Source organism: Somniosus microcephalus, chromosome 8 (assembly GCF_052327205.1).
Source record: "Somniosus microcephalus isolate GS21.2 chromosome 8, FLI_Smic_1.0, whole genome shotgun sequence".
Classification (NCBI taxonomy): Eukaryota; Metazoa; Chordata; class Chondrichthyes; order Squaliformes; family Somniosidae; genus Somniosus; species Somniosus microcephalus.
In genome coordinates, this window is record NC_140994.1 from 191,429,712 (window position 1) to 191,452,003 (window position 22,292).

The 22,292-nt window shown below is 43.4% G+C and overlaps 1 protein-coding gene across 3 annotated transcripts in view; it reads left to right on the forward strand.

Annotated features, from left to right (window-relative positions):
- The first annotated feature begins 1,570 nt into the window (after positions 1–1,570).
- The window catches only part of LOC147113979 (drebrin-like), a 208,841-nt gene continuing 188,119 nt past the window's right edge, over positions 1,571–22,292 (forward strand). The window contains exon 1 of one of the 3 annotated variants that reach the window (XM_085995443.1): positions 1,571–1,877. In XM_085995443.1, the coding sequence (XP_085851569.1) occupies positions 1,780–1,877 (98 nt within the window). In that variant the 5' untranslated portion in view covers positions 1,571–1,779. The remainder of the gene's footprint in view (positions 1,878–22,292) is intronic. The other 2 variants (XM_085995446.1, XM_085995444.1) reach the window with 2 other exon arrangements.

Here is a 22,292-nt window from a genome sequence, read left to right on the forward strand (position 1 = left end):
CGCCCCACGTGCTTGAGCCTCCTCGATACATCTAGTGGAGTCAGGGCCCAGTGCCACTTTCAGCGACTCGATGGCTTTGACCGCGAGCCGGACGTTGGCCCAAGACAGGCGCTGCGCCACCTAGTGTAGTGTAGGATGAACTTTTGTTCAGTTTCATAGTGGGGCAGGGATTAGGACTCTGTTGGGGAGGAGCTTTTGGTTCCGCTTTAGAAGGGGCGGGCTGTCAGGTCAATAATAGTACTGGGCGAACAAGAGCCTTTGTTCAGTTTCAGATTGGGGCGGGTATTGTGCTGGCACTAGGACCCGTCGCAGTGAGGGAGGAGCCTTTGTTCAGTTTCAGTGTGGGGTGGGTACACCGGCAGGCACTAGCACACAAATTGACTGTAAATTAATAAAACTTCAAATAAAACTTAACAAATCAAATTAGAATTTGGTTGTCCGAATTGATAATGCACTCCAGTCCCTGCGGCGCCCACTGGTCGCGAAATGCCTCAAGCGTGCCGGCGGACACCGCGTGCTCCATCTCCAGGGCCACCCGGGCGCGAACATGGCCGTGGAAGAGAGGCAGGCAATCGGGCCGAATGACCCCTCGACCGCCCGCTGCCTGGACCAATTGATGGCTTTTTTGGCCAGGCCCAGGAGCAGTCCCACGAGGAGGTCCTCCGATCTGCCCGCTCCCCCCACACCGGGTGACCAAAGCTCAGGAGCGTGGGACTGAAGTGCAGCCAAAAATCGAGGAGCAGCCCCTTCAAGTAGTGAAAGAGGGGCTGCAACCTCTCACACTCCATGTAAACGTGGAACACGGACTCCTCCAGGCCGCCGAAAAGGCAAACGGCCTGGGAGTCCGTGAACCTATTTAAAACCATGTTGCACGGGACTGCTCCGTGCAACACCCTCCAGGCCAAGTCCCCAATAGAACAAGGGAGGACTCCCGCGTAGAGAGCCCTCCATTGGGGACCTCCGCCTCCGCCGGACGGCAAGATGGCACGCCAAGGCGTGTCAGGACAGCAGGCGAAGGTGGCAAAATGGAGAGTGTGCAGGAGCAGCCCGTACAGGAAACACCTCTGGCGGAATGAAAAGGCACGGAGGGTATTTCCCCGAGACGGCTCAAGTTGTGAGGCACCGGTTCCCAAGAGGGGTTTCGGGGCCGGGCGCCGATGAGAAATTCCGTCCGAACAGGGGTTAGTTCAGACGGGATCACCCCACGTGCTTGAGCCTCCTCGATACACCTATTGGAGTCGGGGCCCAGTGCCACTTTCAGCGACTCGATGGCTTTGACCGCGAGCCGGACGTTGGCCCAAGACAGGCGCTGCGCCAACTAGTGTAGTGTAGGATGAACTTTTGTTCAGTTTCATAGTGGGGCAGGGATTAGGACTCTGTTGGGGAGGAGCTTTTGGTTCCGCTTTAGAAGGGGCGGGCTGTCAGGCCAATAATAGTACTGGGCGAACAAGAGCCTTTGTTCAGTTTCAGATTGGGGCGGGTATTGTGCTGGCACTAGGACCCGGCGCAGTGCGGGAGGAGCCTTTGTTCAGTTTCAGTGTGGGACGGGTACTCAGGCAGGCACTAGGACCCGGCGCAGTGCGGGAGAAGCCTTTGTTCAGTTTCAGTTCGGGTACCCCGGCAGGCACTAGGACCCGGCGCAGTGCGGGAGAAGCCTTTGTTCAGTTTCAGTGCGGGGCGGGTACCCAGGCAGGCACTAGGACCCGGCGCAGTGCGGGAGGAGCCTTTGTTCAGTTTCAGAGCGAGCGCAGCTGCAGCCTCGGAGCCGGAGAGATTTCAATGGGAGCAGGGACCATGGCGCTCAATCTTAGTAATAACAGACTTGCTTTACTCACAGCCTATGAGGATGTCATCAACGAGAAGACCTCCACCGACTGGTAAGGGGATCTCGGCACTGAACCGGGCTGGATCGTGGGGCGGGGGCTGGGAGTGGAGATGAGGTTCGGGGTAAAGATGGAGATGGAGGGATGCAAATGGTAAATCGCAGCAGATCCCGGCTTTGGGGATTTCCTCCTATTGCAGAGTTGGGAAATGCACCAGCGCCTAGCTCCAGGCGAACAATGGGGCACCATTGGATGCGCGGAAAAATCATCATGTAGTGTGTATGTGTGTATATATAGATTAACAATGGTGTTGAATCAAATATACAATAGTTCTGAAATATAAATATTTTAAAATGGACTCGCAACATTATAGCGATTATATAATGGGATTCAAAATTGACTTGTTTTCCTAATTAATTAATGAATGATAGTGTGTATATATAGGGATCGTCCTCGATACCCTTGAGATGCCATGGTTCAATATATCCATGAAAAATCTGCAGTTAATTACACTGTTTCACGGGTGGTTCGTGGGCTATTTTATATTTATCGACGTGCATTTTTAGTGTGTTTTCCTATAATTAATTATTCTTTAATTGTTTCAGTTGTAAAATGTAAAATGTTGCTTGCAGTTCGATAGATAATCTCTGCCGGTAACAGAGGGCGACGCCAGTACCTGCGGTTCCTGGATTTATCCTGTGTTTGTGGTCTGAAGTTGCTGTGTCAAAGAATCTGAGCTGCTTAAGGCTGTTGTGTGATGGACGAACCTCTTCTCCCATCGCCTTGTGATTACTGATGGGTGCCAGTGAATGAAACGCAAATCTCACTGTCTCTTTGTTACATGGTAATGCAGACTGAAAGGACCACGCAGATGATCAGATGAATGGAATGACTGCAATTTATACCCCCCACCCGTTTATTAGAGGGGCTATTTTGGTGCATCAATCGCTGTACAATGTAACCGATACTTAATGTATTTTTTTTATTCGCCATATGCGATGTCTCTTATAATTGTTTATTTTTTACGGAGTCATATGTGCCTATAGTATTTGGTTATTCCATTGACCGGCCTCTCCTGATTGTGAATGGTGATAATGCAGTTAGTGTGACTGATTACATTGGTATTTGGGGAAAGATTGGCAAATGTTTGAATTATATTGAGTAATTCGAGCCTTATTGGACAAATGTTGCCATCAATTTCACTTTTTTAAAATATAAAAGGATAAAATTATAAATGTATCACTAGTTGCCTTTGCAACTGAGTCACTCCTGAGTGAAATATTAATAGTTATGGCATTGCATTCTGTACATGTGGTTTTCAATAATGCTTGCATGGTTCCAGAACTATGGAAATTGCTTGACTGAAAAACATAGGAAAATGAACAGTTGTTGAAGCTTTTTACTTTCAGATGTTTTTTATACCATGTTCCCAATCACTTGATTAACAGAAGCATCCTCCACCCAATCAGATGATTCCTAATTAAAGCCACACCATTTTAAAGTGCTTGCTGATAAAGCAGCTGGAAAAAGCCTTTGTATAAAGGATAGTTCAGATGTGTATAAAACTTGCTGTTATATTCTTGGTTCAGATTTGCTGTGATGACAATTGTATCCAATGGACACTTGGTGCATATCCCCTTTCCACTTAATGCTAATTTGACTTTGAGTTTTCACTCGCCCCTCTTATGTGGAGGAAATCCTAACAAGCTGACCTACATGACCTCGTACAGATCTAGGTGGTGAAAGTGCAATTATCTATAATCTGAATATTTGTCAATATTTAGATTAAATTGAAATCTAGAAAGCATTATGTGACCAGCAAACTCTTGGGAAACAAAAGGGTTAAGTTTAGAAGAGGACTGACTGGCGGAAAATGAGCTTGCTTGAGTAGCTGTGAAATCCTGCCCACGGTCACTTCAGAGTGTGGGGGTGCAGTGCACCTTCTAGGTAGTTGCGGTGATCAATTGTGGGTGCAATCACTGCCTAGGGTGGGTGTAGTTATTAATTGAGAGTGTGGAGATACAGTGCACTACCTAGGTAAGTATAATAATCAATTGAGTGTGGGGTATATTCACTGCCCTAGTTAGATATAGTTAGATCAATTTAGTGTTTGAGATATTGTAACAAAATTTGTGTTCAAATAAGTTTCATTTATTTATCTAATTGTACTTTTTTCTTGTCTCTCATTCCTTCTCTCATTTTCCCATCTCCATCTCTCTCAATACCCTTCTCTCATTCATGCTTTACTCCTCTCTGCCTCTCGTAGTCCCTCTTTCCCCCTCCTTCATTTACACTTTTGCTTGTATTCCCTCATTTTCCATTTTTCTTACTGCCATTTTCCAACTAGTCTTTCTCATTCTACAGGCCTCCTGATAGCAGCAATGAAGTGACAGAATGTATGAATTCAGAGATTAGAGCAGCTTGTAACAAAAGTTTTAATGGGAGACTTCAATTTTCATATAGATTGGGAAGAGCGGAGTAGCTCAAGTCAGAAAGATAGTGAATTTCTTGAGTGCATTCAAGTTAACTTTCTGGAGCAATATGTTCTGAACCAACTAGTGCTGTTGGTGAGAGTTTAAACTAATTTGGCAGGGCGCTGGGCATCAGGATGAAGTATTAGAAAGGAGAAACAAGGTGCACAAAGGATTGGGAGAGACAGATAGCGCTAGTGTAAGAAATAGTACGGTATTATGTGGGGTCAGATTAAGAGAGAATACAAGAAGGTCTAAGACCGGGTTACAGTGCATGTGTGTGAATGCACGAAGTGTGGTAAATAAAGTTGGTGAGCTGCAGGCACAAAAAGCCACATGGAAATATGATGATGTGGTGATAACGGAGACCTGGCTCAAAAAAGGGCAGGATTGGGTATGAAGTATCCCTGGTTATAAGGTGTTCAGGGAAGGAAAGAAAGGAGGTGGGGTGGCAGTATTGATTTAAGGAGAATATTACAGTGCTGGAGAGAGAGGATGTCCTGGAGGAGTCAAGGACAGAATCTATTTGGTTAGAGTTGAGAAACAATAGAGATGCCATTACACCACTAGGTGTATTCTATATGCCACCAACTAGTGGGAAGGATATAGAGGAGCAAATTTGCAGGGAAATTAGAGAGCTGCAAGAAATATAGAGTAGTGATAATATGGAATTTTAATTATCCTAATATAAACTGGGATAGTAATGTAAAGGGAAGAGAGGAGGAAGAATTTCTGAAGTGTTCAGGCGAACTTTCTTGATCAGTATGTTTCTGGCCCAATGAGGAAGGAGGCAATGCTGGATCTGGTTCTGGGGAATAAGATTGGTCAAGTGGAGCAAGTGTCAGTAGGGGAACATTTAGGGAACAGTGATCATAGTATCATAAGGTTTAGATAAGCTGTGGAAAAGGACAAGGAGCAATCTAGAGTAAAAATACTTAAATGGAGGAGGGCCAATTTCAGAGAACGGATCTGGCCTGGGCAAACTGGAATCAAAGATTGTCAGGCAAAACTGTAATCGAACAATGGGTTGCCTTTTTAAAGAGGAGATGGTTCGGGTACAGTCTAGGTACATTGAGAGGGAAAGGTCGGGCAACCAAAACGAGAGCTCCCTGGATGAAGAAAGAGATAGAGAGTAAGATGAAGCAGAAAAAGGGGGTGTATGACAGATGTCAGGTTGAGAATACAAGTGAGAACCAGGCTGAATATAGAAAGTTCAGAGGGGACATGAAAAAGAAAATAAGAGAGGCAAAGAGAGAGCATGAGAATAGATTGGCAGCCAACATAAAAGGGAATCCAAAAGTCTTCTATAGGCATATAAATAGTAAACGGGTAGTAAGAGGAGAGGTGGGGTGGATTATGGATCAAAAAGGAGACCTACGCATGGAGGCAGGGGGCATGGTTGAGGTACTAAATGAGTACTTTGCATCTGCCTTTACCAAGTAAAAAATTGCTGCCAAAGTCATAGTGAAGGAGGAGGTAGTTGAGGTACTGGATGGGCTAAAAATTGACAGAGGAGGCACTAGAAAGGCTGGCTGTACTTAAAAATAGATAAGTCGCCAGGACCGGATGGGATGCATCCTAGGATGCTGCAGGAAGTAAAAGTGGAAATTGCGGAGGTACTGGCCATAATCTTCAAATCTGGAGAATTGCAAATGTTACACCCTTGTTCAAAAAAGGGTGCAAGGATAAACCCAGCAACTACAGAGCAGTCAGTTTAACCTCGGTGGTGGGGAAGCTTTTAGAAACGATAATCTGGGACAAAATTAACAATCACTTGGATTAATTAAGGAACACTAGCATGGATTTATTAAAGGCAAATCATGTTTAACTAACTTAATTGAGTTTTTTGATGAGAGGGTTGATGAAGGCAATGCTGTTGATGTGGTGTACATGGACTTCCAAAAGGCGTTTGATAAAGTGCCACATCATAGGCTTGCCAGCAAAGTAGAAGCCCATGGAATAGAAGGGACAGTGGTAGCAAGGATATGAAATTGGCTAAGTAACTGGAAACAGAATAATGCTGAACGTTTTTTTTCGGACTGGAGGAAGGTACACAGTGGTGTTCTCCAGGAATTGGTACTAGGATCATTACTTTTCTTGATATATACTAATGACTTGGACTTGGGTGTACAGGGCATAATTTCAAAATGTGCAGATTACACAAAACTTAGAGATATAGTGAAGGAGGAGGATCATGATAGACTTCACGAGGACATGGACAGGCTGGTGGAATGGGCGGACATGTGGCAGATGAAATTTAACGCAGAAAAGTGCAAAGTGATACATTTTGGTAAGAAGAATGAAGAGAGGCAATATAAACTAAAGGGTACAATTCTAAAGGGATTGCAGGAACAGAGAGACCTGGGGGTCTATGTGCACAAATCATTGAAGGTGGCAGGGCAGGTTGAGAAAGTGGTTAAAAAAGCATACGGGATCTTGGGCTTCATAAATAGAGGCATAGAGTACAAAAGCAAGGAAGTTGTGATGAACCTTTGTAAAACACTGGTTCAGCTTTAACTGGAGTATTGTGTCCAATTCTGGGCACTGCGCTTTAGGAAGGATGTGAAGGCCTTAGAGAGGGTGCAGAAAAGATTTACAAGAATGGTTCAAGGGATGAGGAGCTTCAGTTACGTGGATAGACTAGAGAAGCTGGGGTTCTCCTTAGAGCAGAGAAGGTTGAGAGGAGATTTGATAAAGGTGTTCAAAATCATGAGAGGTCCAGACAGAGTAGATAGAGAGAAACTGTTCCCATTGGTGGAATCAGAGGATACAGTTTTAAGGTGATTGGCAGAAGAACCAAAGGCAACGTGAAAAACGTTTTTACGCAACAAGTGGTTATGATCTGGAATGCACTGCCTGAGAGGGTGGTGGAGGCAGATTCAATTGTGGCTTTCAAAAGGGAATTGGATAAGTACCTGAAGGAAAAGAATTGCAGGGCTACGGGGAAAGGGTGAGTGAGTGGGACTAGTTGAAGTGCTCTTGCAGAGAGCTGGCACGGGCTCGACGGGCCAAAAGGCCTCCTTCTGTGCTGTAACCATTCTATGATTCTATGACAGCAAACTGGTCAAAACTGTTATCGAGTAAAACTGTAGATGGGCAGTTCAGAAATTAAGTTAGCTTAATACAGGAACAGTCTTAGACCCCTAAGACCAAGAGCTTTACTAGCCAAATAAAACAGTCGACAAAAGAGGTGAGAGATAACCTAAAACTGAGAGTGCATACAAAAGTGCAAAGAATAGTGTCGATCCAGGGAACTGGGAGAGACATAAAGAACAGCAAAGGAAGACAAAAAAGATGGTGAGTACTGCAAAAAGGAATACGAAAGGAAACTTGAGGGATAGCCAGATTAACACACACACTTTTTACAATTGTATTAGAAGAAAAAAGGTAGTCAAGGGTAATGTGGGCCCTTTAAAAACAGATGGGGGTAATATTGCAAATGTGTAAAAAAGGAAACGGCAGACTTGTTGAATCAGTACTTTTGTCAGTCTTCACAGTACAGGAAGAGGATAATCTACCTGACATTCCAGGGAAACTAATAATGAATCAAGGACTAGAACTCACTAAAGTTAACATAAGCAAGAAAACAGTTTTAGAAAAAATAATGGGACTAAAGACTGACAAATCCCCAGGACCTGATGGTTTCCAACCATGGGTATCAAAGGAAGTAAGTGAAGAAATTGCAGATGTTTCAGCCATAATCTTCCAAAGCGCGCTCGATTCAGAAATTGTCCTTTTTTTAAATTGGAAAATTTCAAATGTAACTCCATTATTTAAAAAATGAGAGAGAGAGATACACAGGAAATTATAGACCTGTTAGTCTAGCATTTGTTGTGGGGAAGTTATTGGGATGTATAATTAAGGACAGAGTGACTGAGCACTTGGAGAAGTTTGAGCTGATTAGAGAGAACCAACATGGATTTGTAAAGGGTAGGTCATGTCTCATGAACATACTTTAATTACTTATTCAAAAATTTCAATTAATAGACAGTGGAATGTTTATGGATGTAGTTTATATGGACGTCCAGAAGGAATTCAATAAGATTTCACATAAGAGACTGTTATCTAAAACTAAAGCTCATGGAATTGAAGGCAAATTATTGACCTGGTTAGGAGATTGTTTAGGTGGTAGAAGACAGAGAGTAGGGATAATGGGTATGTACTCAAATTGGAAGGAAGTGTCCCACAAGGATCTGTTGCAAGAGCTCAACTATTCACTATATTAATGACTTGGATAACACAATAGAGAGCCATATGTCCAAGTTCGGTGATCACACAAAAACTGGTGTAGATGGAAGCATAAAATTACAAAGAGACATTGATGGATTAAGTGAGTGGATAAAACTGTGGCAGTTGGATTTCAACGTAAGTAAGTGCAAGGTCATCCATTTTGGACCAAAAAAGGAACCCGAGTATATTTTCAATGGCGAAAAGCTAGGAACGGTGGCAGTCCAGAAAGATTTAGGGGTCCATGTACACAGATCACTAAAATGCGATAGTCAAGTACAAAAATAATCAAAAAGGCTAATGGAATGTTAGCCTTTATAACTAGAGGGCTAGAATATAAAGGGGAGGAAGTTTTGCTACAGCTATACAAAGCCCTGGTTAGACCACATCTGGAGTACTGTGTACAGTTCTGGGCACTGCACCGTAGGATATATTGGAAGGAGTACAGTGCAGATTCACCAAAATGTTACTCGGGTTCCAAGGGTTAAATTATGAGCAGAGATTACATAAATTAGGCTTGTATGCACTGGAATATGTAGAAGGTTAAGGGGTGATTTTGATTGAGGATTTTAGGATTTTGAAAGGAATTTACAGGGTAGGTTGAGGACAAGGGGACATAACCTTAAAATCAGAGGCAAGCCATTCAGGAGAGAAGTTAGGAAACACTTCTTCACACACAGGGTGGTAGAAGTGTATAACTCTCTGTCAAAAAGCAGTAGCTCAATTAATAATTTTAAATCTGAGACCAATAGATTTTTGCTAGCCAAAGGATATGGAGCCAAGGTAAGTAGATGGAGTTAGGATACAGATCAGCCATTATCTTATCAAATGGCGGAACTGTCTCAAGGGAATGAATGGCCTGCACAGTTCCTGTTTCCCCCACTTGTCTCTCTCATGTACTCTGTTCCTGCTTTTCTCTTCACCTCTTTCTCTTATTACCTACTTTACTGTCTCTCCCATTAACTTTATCACTTTCATTCCATGCCTTTTCATTTTCTACTCCGTGACATTCAATTGAACTTTGGAAGATCTGATTGATTCATTCTATAGAATTATAGAATATACAGCACAGAAACAGGCCATTTGGCCCAACTAGTCTGTGCTGATGTTTATACACCATATTAATCATTTTAGTGGGAGTTCTTCAGTGCAGGGAACAGGAGCCATCACAGGGGAGGGTTCCTGCCTGAGGTTGTTGACAAGATGTTCACTCGTTATGTCTTTCATTCTTCTGCAGATCATGTGTTTTCATTTTGCCTCATTTCTGTCATTTATTGTCAGTCAATGTCTGCTTTGTAAACCAGGTTATGTGCCTTCACCTGGATCTGCTGGGCCTGTGATGCTCCGTATTTCATTGAAAAATGTAGTCTTACCAAATGATCTTACAATAAACCAGCAGGAGCTCCTCAACTCCATCTGATTTGTTTTCTGCTATTGATTCCGGTAGTATGCTAAAGGTTTGTGTTTGTTGTGGTAATGGCAGTGCTGCTTCCTCTTGGCTGAACTCTGGGTGGGATTGAGTGTGTGGGAGACTTGGTAAATAAAGAATCACATTTTGGTCACAGCTTGTAAAGCACAGGTTGTCCATTCTTTTAGAGTATGATTTATTGTTTGCGCAAGTATGTAGTTTGTAGTTTTTATACCAGTTATGTGACCTCTTGCGCTAATAAATAAAAATTGCATTCTTCCTCATTCCCTCATTTTCCAATGCAACTATTTAACCACCATTTTGAAAATCCCCTTGTCACAGCTTCAGAGATGAAGTACTGCTAATCAGAGAGAGTGAGACCATTCATTTTCTTGATTGTAGGGCATCAATAATGTTTTATTAAAAATATTGGTTCTGCAATTTCCTTTAGAACACAGAACTGATGAATCATTTTTAATGTTTTGAAGTCCTTTGCAATCCAAGAACTGAACATTCTCATTTAGCTCTATGGTCAGCAATGAAATAAGCTTCTCTTTTGGCCTTTGACCATGTGTTTCAACTGAATATCCATTTAAGAGTCAAATGCCTCTGGAAAAGGGGGTCAGGACTGTAATAAGTAAGCTTGTGTCTATACTAAAGTTCAACTAATTTTAAACTATAGGTTTTCTTAGAATAAACAGAGGATAATTGAAATCCCATTGATGTTCAGTCACAGGGAGACATTCTTTAATAACTTGTTCTTGAATGTTTTTCATATAAGTTATGTGATGGCCTGACTTGAAGGATAATGGTATTAGCCAGTTACCCATTGAGTTTGCTCTGTGTATTGGGGTACATGAATAGGTTCACTAGCTGATACAGTATTGTAAACTGTTACCTCTTCTCAAGTACTATCCCACACCCTTGCATCATCACCTCCCTTCAGAAAACCCACCCTTGACACTTCTGTCCTTGCAAACCACCATCCTATCTCCAACCTCCCTTTCTTCTCAGGTCCTTAAATGTGTTGCCTCCCAAATCTTTCTCAGAACTCCATGTTTGAATATCTCCATCAGGCTTTTGCCCCTGGCACAGCACTGTAATGACCCTAATCAAAGTCAAAAATTACACTGTGACCATAGTGCACTATCCCTCCTCATCTTTCTCTAACTCTCTTTGATAAGGTTGACCACACTATCTTCCTCCAACAGGTCTCCTCCATTGTCCAGCTGAGTGAGAATGCTGTTGCCTAGTTCCACTCTTGCCTATCGAGTCATAACCAGAGAATCTCCTGCAATGGCTTTTCTTCTCACCTCTGCGTCATTACTTCTGTGTTGCCAGACTGCTTGCCTGATAGCCAGTTTTGAATGAGTCACAATTTTCTCCAACTAAATATTGGGAAGACCAAAGCCATTGTCTTCTACCCTCGCCATTGATTTCATTCCCCATCCTGGCCACTTTCAGGCTAAACCAGACAGTTCACAACATCAGTGTCCTAACCCTAACCCTATGCTAAGCTTCTGACCCTATGTCCTCTCCATCCACCTCTGTAACATCGCCAGTCTCCTCCCCCACTTTTCTACTTGTCTTTAACTGAAACCCTCATCCATGCTTTTGTTACCTCCTGACTCAATTATTCCAATGCTCTCCTAGCCAGCCACTCATCTTCCACCCTCCATAAACTTGGGCTCATCAAAATTTCTACTGCCCGTATCCTAATTCACCAAGTCCCATTCATCCATCACCCCTGCGCTCGCTGACCAACATTGGCTCCCGGCCCACCAACGCCTTGATTTTAAAATTCTCATCCGTGTTCAAATCTCTTCACAGCCTCAACCCTCTTTATCTCTGTAACCTCCTCCAGCCCTACATCCCTCTAAGAATTCTGCATTCCTCCAACTCTGGACTCTTGTGCACCTCTCAATCTCTTCTCCCCGCTACAAGTGGCCGTGCCTTCAGCCGTATAAGCCCTAAGCTCTGGAATTCCCTCACTAAACCTCTCCGTCTTTCCACCTTTCTCACCTCCTTTACGACCCTCCTTTAAAACCTACGTCTTTAACCAAGCTTTTAGTCATCCTTACTAATAGCTTTTCCTTTGGCTCCGTGTCAATTTTTGTCTGATAACGCTCCTGTGAAGTGCCTTAGGATGGTTTCCTGCATTAAAGATGCTATATAAATACAAGTTGTTGTTGTTGTCTGTCACAATTTTATCTGTTTTTGTAATGCTGAAGCTTTGTTGAATTGGTGGTGTTTCTTACTATTTTCTTAGCCCTTCAGCCACTGATGCTAAATTGAAAACCTTTGGACCCTGGCATTTTTCATCCAAGATAAGGGGCCAAATGCTCCAAACAAGTCACATCAAAGATAGTAAAAAATTCCTGTAAAGGTAGCAAATCTTTCAGGTTCTTGCCATGTTTGTACATTTGAGGTGATTGTCAGCACTGTGTCTGATGCTGCAGATATATTTTTGTCTATGTTTTAATACTTTTCTCTCTTTATTAGAAGCTCATTTAAAATAGTGTTCACATCTGCACTGCAGTCTTGGCTGTGCTGTAGAGTTCCAGGACTGAGAGTGTTCAAAACTCCCTCATATACCAACTCTCTTTTTTGCCTGGTAACAGCAAATCTCCCTTTTTTAAATTCAGAATTTTGAGTCAGATGGTCAGATTTTCACAAACCAGTAATCAGGTATTTACAGGGAATTAACTTTGTCGTCATTGGTAGCTGAGGCACTGTGCAGCTCATTAGATTTGATAATATTACTAGGCTGGTTGTGTAGGTGAAATAACATGGTACTGTGTGACTGGTTGAGTGTGATTACATCATGGAATTAGTTGGATAGCTCAATTGATGGTGCTCCCACAATGGTGTTACATAGAGAATTCCAGAATACTGACGTAGGAATATTAACTGAATGGTGATCTGTATCCAAGTCAGAATGGTGGAATACTTGGAGGTGATGGTGTTCTCAGAACATTGTTGCTGTTGTCTTTCTCTATAGTAGATGTCGCAGGCAAGAGGGATGATGTTGAAGTAACCTTGGTGAGTCGTTGCAGTGCATCTTTTAGATGGTACACACTGCAGTCACAATATGCTGGTGATGGAGGGGATGGACATTGAGTCCAGTGGCAGGGGCACTGATCAAGTTAATCTGCACTTCCTGTATGGTATCGAATGTTCTGAGCGTTTTGCAGCTGCACCCATCCAGGTGAGTGGTGAGTATTTTATCCCGCTCCTGATCTGAGCCTTGCAGATGGCGGACAGGCCTTGAGGGGTCAGGAGGTGAGCCACTCGTCCGAGTACCCAGCCTTTGCCCTTCCCTTGTAGCCGCAGTATTGATGTGGCTGCCCAGTTAAGCATCAGGTCAATGGTGACCTCCCAAGATGTCAATGGTGGTGCCATTGAAGGTCGGGTAGGTAATTGGGCTTTATGTTGTTTGAGATGGTCATGACCTGGCATTTATGTGGTGCGATTGTGACCTGCTACTTATCAGCCCAACTTTATTTTCTACTTGTGGTTTTGGTTATTAACATTTTGGAATTTCTACACAGGGAGGGTCTTCTGTTACTTTAAAAAATGGCATAATTCTGAGAATAAAGACAAAATACTTTGTGTTTAATCAATGTAATTATACCAACTTGAGGCCTATTGCAAGATTCATTTCCAATTGCAAGCATTGCGCACTTGTAAACAAAATTGTTCATAACTTTGCTTCATATTTTATCTCCCTCTCCTAGTAACGTTTGTTATTTCCAGAATTCTGGAATGTAGAGGTTGTGCACACAGACCATCGTGTCGGCAGCAGAAACATTCCACACCTATCATCCCACACTTATGGAAAGAGCAGGCCTGACTGGGTGAGATAAACAATTCTACCACATTCATCACCCAGATTTATTGAATGACCTCTTGTGTGATAGAAACGAGCACTTTGTCCGGCCAATGGCAGGGAAAGGCTGTGGCTGCAGATAATGAGCTGGGCTCTGTGTAAATACAGTTCTGAAGCAGAATTGGAGAACACCCACAAGAGATCATTTGTTTAAGCATTACATTTTGAATTCCTCTGATGACTTGGTTGCAATTGCACTACCTGGTGCAACACCCAGCCATACAGATCAGAAGCTCCCAGGTTCAGTTTACAGTTGATGCTGAGTTAGCTGATCTGAGCTAGGGGACAGTTGTGGGACAACAATTGGCCTCGGAGCCCCTAGGTTGGGGAAGGGAAAAATCAGCACGGGTTTTGTGTGCAAGAGTCTGTTGAGAACAGGATTAGGTTAGGCTTTGATGCCCTTCAGTTAAATAGCTGCCAAAACATATTGTCTAGACCACTTGAATGAGGTAATTTAGGGCTGTCTGTTCCAATGGAACTGTATCTCAACAAAAGTCAGCACTTTCAGGAGAGTCGGGCAGCAAACTTGGAAGGGGAGAGGGCAAATTTAATTTCTCTGGTTTCATATCTTATGAGCATCAATTGTTTCACTATTGAGTTTTAGCAGGCCTGGTGTGAATAAATGTCAAGTATTGAACCATAAAAGTATTATAACATTGAGTGGAATCTATTCCAGTGAGTTGTATCAGAACTGGGCGCCTGTTGATAGCATGCAGTGGATTTAACAGTCGGTTGGCCAATCAATTGTGTGTTTATTTTGCAGTTGGGTTATTTTCCTTTGAATTTTCTTCCTTTTTGCAGAAACTTCACTCTATAATTAGCATCTCTGTGTTGAGCACTGACTCATTACAGAGAATGATGCTCTGAATTGCCACGCTTTCTCCTTTCCTCTGTTTTAAAAATCGGCATATTTTCACTAGACCGTACCGCTGTGTGATTGGATATCTTTCCTGGTATGGGATAAGCAGTTTACAGCAGAGAATCAGGTATCCTAATGGCTTTTGTGGTTTCCGATTGTGACAACACATGGGGACAAAGTGTTTCTCAGCCTGTACCCTCTGTCATTAAGAGAAATGGATAAGTCATTGGGGTTTAGAAGGTTCCTCTCTCTTTATGTTTAATTCCAGGAAGAAGATGCTCACCAGGATCTAATGAGAGTCCTGAAAGAAGGAGGTTGATGGTACTTTGTTACTGCCATGCTATTACAAGTCTTGAATTTCCTTCCTATTACGAGTAGTTTGTAATCTGCATTGGATCTACACAACAGCCTGTTGGCAGAATGAATGACTGTAGGATATTCTTGGACCTGATTTGCACCTATGTGTTATTCACTCTGTTCACAGGACTTGGATGTTGATCCTTTTATCTAATGATTCAAACCTCAGTTAGTTGGTCTCGGTGGAAATTATTTGGACACTGCAAAAATGTTTGATTGGCTTGCCCTTGTGTTTTTGGCAGCTGGCTATATGAGCCAAACAGTAATAAAAACAGAAAATGCTGGAAATACTCAACAGGTCAGGCAGCATCTGTAGAGAGAGAAACAGAGTTAACGTTTCAGGTCGATGACCCTTCGTCCGAATGTCTCCCTTGTATCGGTGACCAGAACTGGACCCAGTACTCGAGATGTGGTCTGATTAGTTTAAGCATCACTTCTTTCTCATTTAAAAAAAATTCATAAATGGGATGTGGCCGTCGCTGGCAAGGCCAGCATTTATTGCCCATCCCGAGATGCCCTTGAGAAGGTGATGGTGAGCGTCCTTCTTGAACCGCTGCAGTCCGTGTGGTGAAGGTACTCCCACAGTGCTGTTAAGGAGGGAGTTCCAGGATTTTTACCCAGTGACGATGAAGGATCGGCGATGTACTTCCAAGTCAGGATGGTGTGTGACTTGGAGGGGAACTTGGAGCTGATGGTGTTTCCATGCACCTGCTGCCCTTGTCCTTCTAGGTGGTAGAGGTCGCAGGTTTGGGAGGTGCTGCCAAAGAAGCCCTGACGAGTTGCTGCAGTGCATCTTGTAGATGGTGTACACTGCAGCCACGGTACGCCGGTGGTGGAGGGAGTGAATGTTTAAGGTGGTGGGTGGGGTGCCAATCAAGTGGGCTGCTTTGTCTTGGATGGTGTCGAGCTTCTTGAGTGTTGTTGGAGCTGCACTCATCCAGGCAAGTGGAGAGTATTCCATCACACTCCTTACTTGTGCTTTGTAGATGGTGGAAAGGCTTTGGGGAGTCGGGCAGTGAGACACCTGTCGCAGATTACTCCGCCTCTGACCTGCTCTTGTTGCCACAGTATTTATGTGGCTGGTCCAGTTAAGTTTCTGGTCAATGGTGACCCCCAGGATATTGATGGTGGGGGATTCAGTGATAGTGCCGTTGAATGTCAAGGGGCAGTGATTAGATGCTCGCTTGTTGGAGAGTGTAATTGCCTGGCATTTATGTGGTGCAAATGTTACCTGCCACTTATCAGCCCACCCTGAATGTCGTCCAGGTCCTGTATTCTGTTGACTTGCACAGTTCAATTTTCTTTCAGCTCTATCAGCTTTGCTTATTGCTGCTCTGCAGTTATTTCTCATTAGGTCTACCAATGCCCTTCGCTCTCTTTCAACTTTACCCCTAACTATTTCCACACAATTAATGGAGTACTTTTGCTGTGCTTTTTTTCTTTCTATATGTAATACATTATACTTGCTCATATTGCTTTTCATCTGCCACTGTTCAACCCACATGCATATTTTATCCATCTCGTTTTGTACTTCCTAGGCAACCTCCTCAGATTCAACTGCACTTTCTAGTTTTGGAGTGCATTTTTTCTAAGTACACCGGGCTCCAAAAAAGGTGGAATATCCAATATGTGTTTGCTCTGCAGCAAGCCACTGCTGCAATTTTATTTTTTTGAAAATTATCCAAGCAGGATTTTTTTTAAGCATCTTATTTTAATGATTAAAAACATAAGAACTTTTGAAAATTTTTGTTTGTGGCCATTTCGCTGGTTGTTACCTGAATCCCCACCATGTTAAACTCAGGAACCATCTGCTACTCAAACTCATTATTTTCCAGGAACTTCAAAACTTTGAAAATCCTTACTTTTCTTTTTGCAAACCAAACCCAAGCTTGACGTTGACTAATCAAGTGTTCTTGAGAGAGGTTCCAATGACTCAACCGTGGATAACGAGGGAAATTAGGGACAGCATAAAATCAAAAAAAAGGGCATATCAACTGGCAAAAAAAAGCACCAGACCGGAAGATTGGGGGCAGTACAGGATACAGCAAAAGAGGACAAAGGGATTAATCAGGAAGGGGAAAATAGAATACGAAAGTAAACTTGCAGCAAACATAAAGACAGACTGCAAAAGCTTTTATCGGTATATCAGGAGGAAAAGACTGGTAAAATCCCAAGTCGGTCCCTTGCAGTCCGATTCGGGAGAATATATAATGGAGAATAAGGAAATGGCAGACCAATTAAACTCATACTTTGGTTCTGTATTCACAAAGGAGGACACAAATAACCTCCCAGGAATATCGGCAAACATAGGGACTAATGAGAGGGAGGAGCTGACAGAAATTAGTATCTCTAGGGATATGGTGTTGGGTAAGTTGAGGGGACTGAAGGCCGACAAATCCCCGGGGCCTGATAAACTACATCCTAGGGTACTTAAGGAGGTGGCCCTGGAGATAGCAGATGCTCTAAGGATCATCTTCCGGAACTCCATTGACTCGGGAACAGTACCCGTGGATTGGAGGGTAGCTAATGTTACCCCAATATTTAAAAAGGGGGGTAGAGAGAAAGCAGGGAATTATAGACCAGTAAGCCTTACATCGGTTGTGGGCAAAATGCTAGAGTCCATTATTAAGGATAAAATAGCGGAGCACTTGACAAATGGGGAAAGGATCGGACAGAGTCAACATGGATTTACAAAGGGTAAATCGTGTTTGACTAATCTGCTGGAATTTTTTGAGGAAGTAACTGGTAAAATAGATGGGGGAGAGCCAGTGGATGTGGTGTACCTTGACTTCCAGAAAGCCTTCGATAAGGTTCCACACAAAAGATTATCATGCAAAATTAAGGCTCATGGGATTGGGGGCAAAGTATTAACGTGGATAGAGAACTGGCTGGCGGATAGAAAACAGAGAGTTGGAATAAACGGCTCGTTTTCGGAGTGGCAGGCAGTGACCAGCGGGGTGCCGCAAGGATCTGTCCTGGGACCCCAGCTGTTCACAATATATATAAATGATCTGGATCAGGGAATTGGATGCAATATTTCCAAATTCGCTGACGACACTAAACTAGGAGGAGGGGTGGGCTCTGATGAGGATGTCAGGAGGCTACAGTGCGATTTGGACAGGTTGGGGGAATGGGCGGATACGTGGCAGATGCACTACAATGTGGATAAATGCGAGGTTATCCACTTTGGGGGTAAAAACAGGAGGGTAGATTATTATCTAAATGGCAATAGATTGGGAGATGGGGAAGTGCAGAGGGACCTGGGTGTTCTTGTGCACCAGTCACTGAAGGAGAGCATGCAGGTGCAACAGGCGATTAAGAAGGCAAATGGTATGTTGGCCTTCGCATCAAGGGGGTTCGAGTATAGGAATAGGGATACCTTACTACAGCTGTACAAGGTGCTGGTGAGACCGCATCTGGAGTATTGTGTACAGTTTTGGTCGCCCCATCTGCGGAAGGATGTTCTTGCCATGGAAAGAGTGCAACGACGATTCACCAGGCTGATACCTGGAATGGCGGGAATGACCTACGAAGAGAGATTAAATAGTTTGGGCTTGTACTCACTGGAGTTTAGAAGATTGAGAGGGAATCTCATCGAAACATATAAAATTATGGCAGGCCTGGACAGGCTGAATTCAGAGAGAATGTTTCCAATGGCCGGGGAGCACAGAACCAGGGGCCACAGTCTAAAAATAGCGGGCAAATCATTTAAAACAGAGATGAGGAAGAATTTCTTCACTCAAAGAGTGGTGAGCCTGTGGAATTCCCTGCCACAGAGGGCTGTGAAGGCTAATTCAATAAATATTTTCAAGAGAGAATTGGATATATTTCTGAAGGCTAAGGGGATTAAGGGTTACGGAGAAAAGGTGGGGACGGGGTACTGAACTGGTAAGATCAGCTATGATCTCAGACGAAGATCAGCCATGATCTCATTGAATGGCGGAGCAGGCTCGAAGGGCCGAATGGCCTACTCCTGTTCCTATCTCTATGTTGCTATGTTAACCTATTTAATCTCTTCCTTCCAGAATACTAAGCCAGGCATTTTGTCACTTCAATGTCCATCAGAACAAGGAGACAACAATGTAGGAGGAAAGAAAAATGAGTAAGCTAAGGAGTTCCATAGATTTGAGGTTCTGAGAAAGAATAAATATTGATTTCAGCATAGTGAGGCTTTAGAGATGAGGAAGAGAGTGGAGAATGGCGTATTTGAAGTTTGGAAGGATCAAGAGAAGAAAGTGCAGAGGAATTCTGATCTTAGTAGAATGAGCTAAATAGAGAACAGAGAGGTTACAATTGGAAAAATCTAGAAAGAAAGACTTTCATTTATATAGCGCCTTTCATGACCACCGAATGTCTCAAAGCGCTTTACAGCCAATTAAGTACTTTTGAAGTGGAGTCACTGTTGTAATGTGGGAAACGCGGCAGCCAATTTGCGCACAGCAATGTGATAATGACCAGATAATCTGTTTTTTAATGCTGATTGAGGGACAAGTATTGGCCCTGGAGTGGGACTTGAACCCGCAACCTTCTGACTCAAGAGGTGTGTGTGCTACCCACTGAGCCATAGCTGACAGCTTTGAGGTAAAAGAGGAACTGTATCAGATCATCTGATTTTTCTTGCAACCTGTTCAAGAGTTGAAGAGCAATTTAGAAGAGCCTGCGCAAATACAGGAGCTACAGTCCGATTTGGGTGGTCTTGGCCTTTATAAAGTGGTAAAATGAGCATTGAGGCAATGATGTATATGAAGATAAAAGTCTGTGTGAGCTACCAGATGTCTGTTCAATGTCTGCCTATGGGCATTGTTGTCTTCTTTGACTACACAACTTGATAATTTAGGGAATCCGTTGCCACTAGTCGTAGCCTCCGATGGTTCATGACGGGCTCAATAATCCATTCAATGCCCTTTAAAAATTGGTTCTCAATAAACACCCAAGATTTTAAGTAAATAGTGCCTGCTTTAAACAGAGGGTACAATGAGAGATGTGGTTCAATTGATTTACTGCTGTTCTGTGACCCCTATTGGCTGAGAGTAGGTGCTGTGAGGAGGATGCCGAGAAACTCCAGTATGATTTGGATAGGTTGGGTGATTGGGCAGAAGCATGGCAGATGCAATATAACGTGGATAAATGCGAGGTTATCCACTTTGGTGTCAAAAACAGGAACGCAGATTATTATCTAAATGGCAATAGATTGGGAGAAGGTGCAGCAGGCGGTTAAGAAGGCAAATGGTATGTTGGCCTTCGTAGCGAGAGGGTTTGAGTACAGGAACAAGGATGTCTTGTTCCAGTTGTACAGGGCCTTGGTGAGACCACATCTTGAGTATTGTGTGCAGTTTTGGTCGCCTTATCTGAGGAAGGATGTTCTTGCCATGGAAGGAGTGCAGCGAAGATTCACCAGGCTGATACCTGGGATGGCAGGAATGACGTATGAGGAGAGATTGGGTCGATTGAGCTTGTACTCGCTGGAGTTTAGAAGAATGAGAGGGGATCTCATCGAAACTTATAAAATTCTGGCAGGACTAGACAGACTAGATGCTGGAAGGATGTTCCCGATGGTCGGGGAGTCCAGAACCAGGGGTCACAGTCTAAGGATAAGGGGTAAGCCATTTAGGACAGAGATGAGGAGGAATTTCTTCACCTAGAGAGTGGTGAACCTGTGGAATTCTCTGCCAAAGAAGGCAGTAGAGGACAATTCATTAAATATATTCAAGAAGGAGTTGGATATATTTCTTAAGGCTAAAGGGATCAAGGGATATGGAGAGAAGGCAGGGACAGGGTACTGAATTTGGATGATCAGCCATGAACGCACTGAATGGCGGAGCAGGCTCGAGGGGCCGAATGGCCTACTCCTGCTCCTATCTTCTATGTTTCTATAAGTACTTTTGTGCCATTGCACTGTTGTGCAGGAAGCCGTGAAATGCCTTTGTTGTGGGGCTAGTTTTAGCTTGGCGTAATGGTGCATGGGAGGGCAGTGTATGTTGCCAACTACCCTCACTTACCTCAGGAAAGCCCACTCAAACTGTTTGTTTGTCTCAATACCTATGCCATAGGGGATACTGAGAGTTGGCAGGTGAGGTGGTGGAATGTTTTGTTTGGTGATATAACCAGGCCCACAGTGATGCATGCCTGCTTGTATCGTTGTGCTCGTGCTGGGGCGAATTATGCTGTGTGCGCCAGATTGACCATTGCCTGCATCTAAAAGAGTTCTGTGCAAGTGAAAGCCATGTGGAACAGTTTAATTCTGCAGATAATGTATCTGATATGTCTTGCTGCAGCACTGTTTGCTTTAATTTCTGAAAACAATAAAAATGGGCAAGAAGAGTGCTTTGGAACTGGAAGGATTGAAGCGGTGAGTGGGTTCACAGCACCAGTGAGGGTGTGGACTGGCATCAGCGAAAATGAGCATGAACATGCAGTCAACAGGAAAATGCAGTGGTGTGGAAGTCGATTCTGGGCAACACACGTATTCCATTGTTGAAGGAGCGAAGAATGAAGTTGAAAATAAACATAAGACTCTGGTGAACTTGGCATTCAACATGTCCAATCAGTTCAAAACAGCAATCAACAAAGTCAATATAGCCAAGGCAGTAGAATATAAGCCAGGGAAGTAATGAACAATCTGCAGTGCTCTGGTTGGACCACACCTTGAGTACTGTGTCCAATTCTGGTCATTGAGGCACTAGAGAGTCATTCAGCCCTGGAAGCGGTGCAAAGAAAAGCCACAAGGATGATCCCCAGACTTGGAGCTTTCAGTTATGATGAAAGACTGTAAAATCTTGGGCTTTTCAGCCTTGAAAGAAAATGTCGGAGAATTTTCAACAGAAAATGCTGGAAACACTCAGCGGGTCAGGCAGCATCGAGGAGAGAGAAACAGAGTTAATGTTTCGAGTCAAAGACGTTTTGAGGGTCCCCTACTCAAAACGTTAACTCTGTTTCTCTCTCCTTGATGCTGCCTGACCTGAGTGTTTCCAGCATTTTCTGTTTCAGATTTCCAGCATCCGTAGTATTTTGCTATTGTCTGAGAATTTTATAGTGTTGTACAAGATTGTAAACTGAATGGAAAAGATAAATCTGTAAAAGTAATCGTGAGAGTAGTACAAGGAGATGCAGGTTTAAAATAGTAAAAGGCAGATTTAGGACTGGTATCGGGAACTTTTTCTTCCAGCAAAGAGTGATAAATGCATGGAATGGACTCCTAGCTAGATTCGTGGAGGCAAAATCCTGGAATTATTTTACAACCCCTTAGATGCTGCTGGGG